General features: G+C 46.4%; 1 protein-coding gene across 5 annotated transcripts; it reads left to right on the top strand.

Moving 5' to 3' along the window:
* Positions 1-2,367: 2,367 nt before the first annotated feature.
* On the top strand, positions 2,368-5,836 carry Prr15 (proline rich 15). Of its 5 annotated transcripts, XM_047561629.1 has the most exons (3): positions 3,363-3,854; positions 4,238-4,439; positions 4,691-5,836. In XM_047561629.1, exons 2-3 carry the CDS (start codon positions 4,394-4,396, stop codon positions 5,206-5,208), a joined length of 564 nt encoding a protein of 187 aa, XP_047417585.1. In that variant the 5' UTR covers positions 3,363-3,854; positions 4,238-4,393; the 3' UTR covers positions 5,209-5,836. The 5 variants fall into 5 exon arrangements, with proteins under 5 accessions (XP_047417586.1, XP_047417589.1, XP_047417585.1 ...); XM_047561630.1 differs by lacking the exons at positions 3,363-3,854; positions 4,238-4,439 and adding an exon at positions 2,368-2,884 and having other exon boundaries at positions 4,686-5,836; XM_047561633.1 differs by lacking the exons at positions 3,363-3,854; positions 4,238-4,439 and adding an exon at positions 2,368-2,884.
* The last annotated feature ends 1,603 nt before the right edge of the window (positions 5,837-7,439 follow it).

A 7,439-nucleotide genomic window follows, 5' to 3' on the forward strand; every position in this document is an offset into this window, starting at 1 on the left:
TATATTTTGGCATAGGGAGGTTATGAAAAATTTTATGGATTCAAATAGGTCCAAATCGGACACAATGGTGCATGCCTATAATCCCAGCAGCTCAGGAGGCTGAAGCAGGAGGATCACAAGTTCAAAGTCAGCCTCAGCAATTTAGCAAGGCCCTGAGCAACTCAGAAAGATCCTGTCTCTAAATAAAATATAAAAAGGGCTAGGGTTGTGGCCCAGTGGTTAAGCGCCTCTAGGTTCAATCCCTGGTGCCAAAACCAAACAAACAAAAACCAAATTGCTATGATGCCTGGACAGTCTGATGCTCACCTTTTGGACTTGCTCCAGGCTCCTTCTCCCATGCTCTGCACCCTTTCTTTTACCTCTTCCTTCCCTAACCTACACACCTTTCCAATGACAGTGCCCTGTTTCACAGATACTTTCTCTTCCTCTATAAACTTGTCCTCCACTAAATAGTTCACTAAATCTTCCATCTATTGTGAAGAAAATTTCAGAATGGTCTCCAAAAATGTGACATTACTTTTCCTCTTTTTTTGAACAATAGCATGTTTTCTTGTAACTATACTAGTCTGTATCAAGTGGGAATGTGTTTGGCTGCTACTAACTGAAAATTGTGTTAGATTTGTGGTTAAATCAAAAAGATAAGTACTATCTCACTGAAGAAGGAATCAGGAGTAGGTGGTTCTAGGGTTCTTTCAGGGGCTTTCTGGTATCATGTAGGACCAAGATACTTTTCATACTCCCATGCCATCATTCTTAGACATGTTGCCTTTGGCCTCATTGTTGCAATATGGCTGCTGCAATGCCCCAGACTCACATCTTTACACAGTGATTAAATGCAAGAACCGAGCATGTAGCAAAAGATGTTTTTCTTTCTGCCTGTGTTTGAGAAGAAGCATTTCCTTAAGTCTTTCTTATAGCTCCATGGCCAAAACTGGATCTCATCACCACTACCTTGCAAGGAAATTTGTGAAAAATCTCTCTTTTAAGTCTCTAGTTAAACTCAGTCTCCTCTTTTGTATGAATCAAATGAAATAGTGTTCTATTTATTGTATATCCAATAGCTCTTTGCATCCATCTAATTCTATTCACCCCCTACTGCCACCACTGTCCTGCAGCTATCAGTATATCCCATGTGAACTATTCCAACAGTTCCTAACTGATCTCCCTCTAGCTCCACCTCTACCTGCTTCATCTGCCCTTAACACACAACCACCTACTGAGATGTGTTCATGCAAATCTCATAATGTCACCAGCTCCTTAGCGGGTATTGATCTGAATGATCTGGTCACACTCAGCTTTCCAGCCTCATCTCCCAGCTCTCTCAGCACTCAGATCATACCTGCCTGCTCTCTGCCCCTCAAGAATCCCCATACCTCAAGGCTTCTGCACATGCTCACTCTTCCCTACCTCAGTTCATTTCTCCTTAGCTTTATGTCTCCATGTAAATGTCTTCAGCATATGCAAGGGTTATTTCTATAACAATGTCTTTCTGCTATGCCTAGATTGCAAATTATTTGAGTGAGGCATTGCATCTTTCACTACTTTGGTACTGCAGAAAGTCCTCAGAACAAAGATATTCAGTCATCAGTTAGTTGCTCCATACCCAGTCCCTAGGAGTTATGCTCACACGAATGGACGCACAAGGAACATCAAAATAGTTCTTCGAAATAGAAGAGCTTCTTGCAGGAAGAAGCTGCACCGCCTTTCATTGGCAAATATGTCCGAGGTCAATACCTCCTGATAAACTAACAAAAAAGCTGATACGTGACCAGGAGCCAAAGCACCTCGTGGGTCCAAGCCGGCTCTGCCACGCATCAGCGGGCACCTCCGAGAAACCTTTTAACCTTCTCGAGCTGGAGTTTCCTTGCCTGTCAAATGAGGATAATAATAGGACTTACCTCCTAAATTCGTGTGAGATTTAAATGAGTTAATCTACAGAAAGCGCTTGGAACAGCACCCGGATGGCAATAGCAAGCTGGTTAATGTTACAGCTTTTTAACTAAGGGCGCCTGAAACTCCCCAACATTTTGCCCAAGTGTGAATCAGCTCCTGTGAGTCACAAAACTTGGGACTCCTGGACCCAGAGAGCAGTGGACCGGGGCGGGGTAGAAATCCGGGTAGGGGCAAAGGGAGAGTGCCGCTGCATGTATTCAGTGGAGCCCACCTCCTGTCTCGGTCTCCGGTTCTCAAGCCGCCACCATTTACTACCAAGAAGGAGTGGGTCCAGCAAGCGGCGCAGCACAGCTTTTCTCCAATCAGACTCCACAAGGGTGGCGCCACGTCTGCGTCCTGATCCAATCTCGTCCCCTGAAGGGCGGGAACGCGAAGTGCCTACCTGCACCTGTGGCAGCGGTGACCGCCTCCTGTTCCACCGCCCCCCACCCTCCCGCTGCCGCTGGGTTCTGGTTTCTCCAATCACTTGGCGAATAACCAGCAGGTGGGCAGATGTCTTTTCGTGTTCCTACCGACGCGTAGGAAGGCTTAATGCGCCAGAGCGAGCAGCTGGGGTCCCACCTCTGGGCGCTTCCCGAACGGTTCTATCCGGGAAGAGGGACTCGCCCAAGAATGTAAGGCTACTAATCGGGAAAGGCTACTTAGGTTTTCACCTGGGGCAAAGAATCTGACAGTCCCTCGGACCCGACCTGAGCCCGAGGCTGCCTCGGCACCGCGCAGAAGTTAGAGGTGCCAGAGGAGACCAGCAGCAGCAGCACTCAGCTAAGCTTCGCTGCAGAGATTCTATTTGATACAAATTTCCAGCTGCTGAATCCCTCCAAGACCTTGCGAAGGGACACCGCGCCCCAACTTCAGGTACCCACGAGCGTGCCTTCTTAGTGCTCTCGGTCGTGAGTGTTGAGCCGGCGCCGGGTGTCCAGGAACCAAGCAGGTGAGCTACCGGGGCGGTTTTGCTTCCGCCCAGACAGAACCTGGAGGCTCGATATCACCCTGGGGTGCTGCCCCGCGCCACCCAGTCCTTCGCCTCCTGGAACCGAAGGAGAAATTGTGAGCTGAGCGCGTTCAAGAACTGCACTCTTCAGACCTTTGCGTAATTTGCAAATTTTTCCTTGCCCAATTTACACAATGCTTTTTCGTGCACACAAAGTTGATAGTTCTGGAAATTCTGAAGAAAAAAGTGTAGAGGACCGAAAGCTGCGCCGGGACCGCCCACCACCACCATTAGTAAATAACTTGGGGGAGGGGGTACTTTTCTGATCTGCAAAGTTGTAGGGAGTAGGATGTTTGCAGATCCCACTGCCAATTGTGCTTGAGGGCGTGGGTGCCTTCTGTACCGAAAGAACTTTGGGGCGTTTTTTCTTATTGTTTTCAAAGTCCCAGCCCAAGTGTGCCCTGGGGGCATCCTGGGGAGGCGTTGGTGGCCACGGTTTTGGGGAGCATCCGAGGCCGCTGCGCCGCCTTCCACAGGCTCTGGGACTTCCTCTCCCGGGCAGTTCCGGGAGGCGAACGACTAAAAACAAACAGCTGAAGTTTCTCCTGCGCGCTGGCAAATCCCAGGAGCTCTGGGCGCGTGGGCTGGGAGCGAGCGGAGCAGAAACCTGGAAATGAGCCGCGGCTCAAGCGAATCCTACGCATTCGTGGTAGTAGTGCTGGATAGACAGTGTACAGAAAGTGGGCAGAGAATTCTCGCTTCCAATATTAGCAGCTAAGTGTTAATCAGCAGCTTTTTTGCTCCGCAGAGGGGCTATTAAAAGCTTGGAGAGAAAGAAAATCGTGTTGGAGTTCGTAGTTGAGCCCTCTCTGCTTTGGAGGATGAAATTGCGCAAGGAAAAGAACAGAAACCTTTAACTTGTAACTAAAATTCTCCATAGTTGAGTTGCATGGTACAGACAGACAACTCGGTGCGTAATTGACACAGAACTAAGGGAAGAGGGAGAAAGGACGTCTGCCTCTTGACCTCATCTCAGCCGTAGGCGGTGGCGACCTTTATGAAAACGCCAGATTGGTCACTGGGGAATCAAAGGAAGAGTAGGATGAGAGTTTTCAAGGGAAGTTAGTCTAGACATGCTACTCTGAAAATCACAAGGCAGAAGTGGTTAAAAGCTGAGTTTTAAAGAAGCAAAACAAACAAGCAGTATGAGCTTGTCCTTTTTCTTACTGGGATATAAGTTCCCCGTATTATCACATCGAAAAAGATTCTGAAATAAGAGTGTATAGGGGAAAACCTTTGAGGGAAATTTGGGTCTATTTGATCGTGGAATAAAAGCTCATTATTCAACTATAGCCCACTGCTCGGTTCCGAGCGCCCTCCCTCTCCAGGTGCTCCTCCCAAGAGAGGTCATTAGCCAAGGTGGATCGCTAATGGGCGTCCATCTACAGTCAGTGTGGACAGGACAGGCCATTTTCCCTCTCGAGCCGGATTGATCCAGATGGCTGGGACATGCCCGGGTGCCCTTCGCACGGTGACCACTGCGCTCTCCCTGGAGGTGAGGCAAAGGTTGAGGCCGGGGAGCTCAAGGATCTGCCTGGAGATCTGGTGGTAGTGCCCTGGAGGTCAGTAGTCCGCCGGCACCGTAGGAGGGCGCGGCGGTGCCTCCTGTGGGCTTTGCGGCTCAGAGCTTGGGGAGCTCAGAACTCCACCGGGTGCCATGCCGAGCACAGGGGAGAAAAGGAGATTAGGGACAATTGTGACTTAGACCAACCCAAAAACCAAGTTTTGTTTTCTTCCCCAGTATAGGAATTGCTTCGGCTCCCATCCCGCAGCCCGCGTGGGAGAAGCCTGGGAAAGAGGTGGGGAGAGACCGTCGGGAGAGAGGGCCACTGCTGTTGAAGCCCTTCCCCAGGCGGGACGCCACAGTCCCCCGCCGGCGGGCCATGGCCGACAGCGGCGGCACGGGTAGCTCTGGGCCCTGGTGGAAATCGCTAACCAACAGCAAGAAGAAAAGCAAGGAAGCCCCCGTCGGGGCGCAGCCTCTGGCTCAACCGGCCCCCGGGGAGGCCAGCCCGCCCAGCCTAGACTGGACTAGCAGCTCCCGAGAGAACCAACACCCCAACGTCCTCGCGGGTGCTGGCGAACCCCCCAGGCCAGACAAATTGTGCGGGGAGAAATCCGGCAATAGCCGCCGCAATTTGAAGATCTCGAGGTCTGGCCGCTTTAAGGAGAAGAGGAAAGTGCGCGCCACGCTGCTTCCGGAGGGAGACAGGTCCCCAGAGGAGGCGGACTTCCCTGATGACGCCCAGGAGGACAAGCAATAGTCGGAGTGAGCGCTCTAAGGCTTGTCTCTTTCCCACTATGACCCCAGTTCCCAGTTCTAAACCTGAGAATTCTGACCCGCCCTTCTACTTGGTGACTCACCCCACCAAATTCATAATATTCACCAGAGGCCTCCAAGATTTTATTTTTCTGGAAATTGAAGTGTCAATTGAGTTCTCAATATTTCATGACTCAAAGATGCATTAAGTATTTATTTGTGGTAAGAGAAGATACATGCCTCTGAGGAAGTTGGCGTAATTATTTTTTTCCAGGGAGATGTTCTGGGGCCTTGCCCTGTTCTTGTTATCTGTGGGAGTCAGAGTGATGGAGGGGGTCTTCTTTCAGAAAAAGTAGCCGAACTTGAACTCTGCAGCCTTCAAATGAGGCTGCTCTTACTGAAGATTTTGAAGACTTTCGTGAAGGGCAGACTGCAGTGCTGTTTTTAAGGCCTGAGAAATGTACTTCAGGGATACTTCCATAGACTTGCATCTTAAGTGAAGGGGTGGGGAGAGAAGAAGCATTAAGTAGAAGCATTTCAAAGTGAGGCAGTATTGCTTCAAAGATGGAACTACAAAACCCTACCACCTGTTTTAGTGTGGACTATTAAAATTGTTGCACTGTAAGCCTTAAGGTGACTTTTGTATTTTTTTTTCCATTCCCAAACTGAAATTCATCATACTTAAAAGCAGGCATGCAAAGTCCGGGTGACAGAGTTAATCATTTGCCACACAACATAGCAGCTACTGTAGGAAAACTGCAGGGAAGAGAACATTTCGAGAAACTAGCAACATCCGAACTGGAACCAGTAAACCAGATATTCCAATTTACTAACCAAATTCAAGGAAGGGAGTTATTGATTCCTTATTCCTAAATTCTCCTTTTACTTCAGTGCATTTTCATAGAGTAAGTCACAATACATTCTTTTCAGCATTCACTCTTAATCTTACCAACAATTGTCTGAAAGTATTTAAACAAATGGACTAAACTCAGTTTGTGCAAGGCTACTTTCCCCCTACCCTTTCACTTCTAAAGCTTATTTCTTTAAAGTCTGTAATTTATCTAGTTTCAAGGGCTTTAGATCTAGCAACCTAAATATTCTTAATAAAAATCTGCAGGTTTGCTTTTATTATGAACTTCAAGAAGAAGGGTAAATGAATATGATTTGCTTTCAGCAAATTACAAGAGAGTTATTATTGTGGTTGTTAAGGGGCACTAAGATCTTTTTCGATTACAATTCAGTTCATTTTTAAACACCCAGAAATGCATACCACAGAAATTACATTGATCAAATGTATGTCATTTTAGACAATGACAAGCTGCTCACTTTGTATGTATAGGGAAGCTGGTTTTTGTTTCTGTCTCATTAATAATTTATAAAATAGCTAAACATGTTGATTGTTTAAGGGAATTTAACAAAGAAATTTGATGAGGATAGCTAAAAGGAATTTAAATTAATGACTCAAGATTGGATACCAGCAGAATAATAGAGTGAACCATTTGATATGAGAGTTTACACATACCAAAGAACTTACTCTGGAGGAAATTGTTTACCTGGAGATTATAAATACCTTATATTAAAAGAGAAAGCATGTGGGAGTGTTTTGTTTTGTGGTGGTTTTGTGTCTGTGTGTTTTTAGGCATGAAAGACTTTTTTTGTTATATATTTAGACCCAAAAGTATGTGACCAAATTCTCATCCGGGTGGAATTTCTGGATGAGGAAGACTTTACATTAATTTTAAGTGGGCCTATGGTCCCTAGACTCTGATGAATGAGAACTTGGAGTGGACAGAAGTAGTTCGCGGTCAAGTGGGGAATTGTGGACTGGGAGCAAGGACAGCAGACGTTATATTAGGATCAAGAAAACCTTAATAAGGTATTTTAATTTTACTCCATTGAAAATAATGAAAAGGAGTAGGTAACTATCCAGAATGTTCTCTCTCTCTCCAGGAAGACCAATAGATTAGTACAGTACCTTTGAATAAAATTAAATCTGCAATTGTCTAATTTTAAAAACTTATACTAACTCTTTAATATACCATTTTATTGTTTAATTTTTTTTTCTTCAAAATTCCTCTAAATCCACAAAATATTGGTATTTTCCCAGCTTCTGTGTCTAGTTTTGGATCCCATTCAAGTCTCCAGTTGCTGCAGATATCCAATAGCAGACATTGAGTAGTGGAACTTATTAACATGACATCTTTACCCCACTCTTCTGAAAGAAAACCATGCTAA

Source organism: Sciurus carolinensis, chromosome 8, assembly GCF_902686445.1.
Source record: "Sciurus carolinensis chromosome 8, mSciCar1.2, whole genome shotgun sequence".
NCBI classification, from domain to species: Eukaryota; Metazoa; Chordata; class Mammalia; order Rodentia; family Sciuridae; genus Sciurus; species Sciurus carolinensis.

Bases quoted from the DNA above. Each gene is read 5' to 3' on its own strand.
- Prr15 (XM_047561628.1), top strand. From the start codon at position 4,394: ATGCCCGGGTGCCCTTCGCACGGTGACCACTGCGCTCTCCCTGGAG. The intron at 4,440-4,690 runs GTGAGGCAAAGG...TCCCCAGTATAG, and splicing joins CCACTGCGCTCTCCCTGGAG to GAATTGCTTCGGCTCCCATC.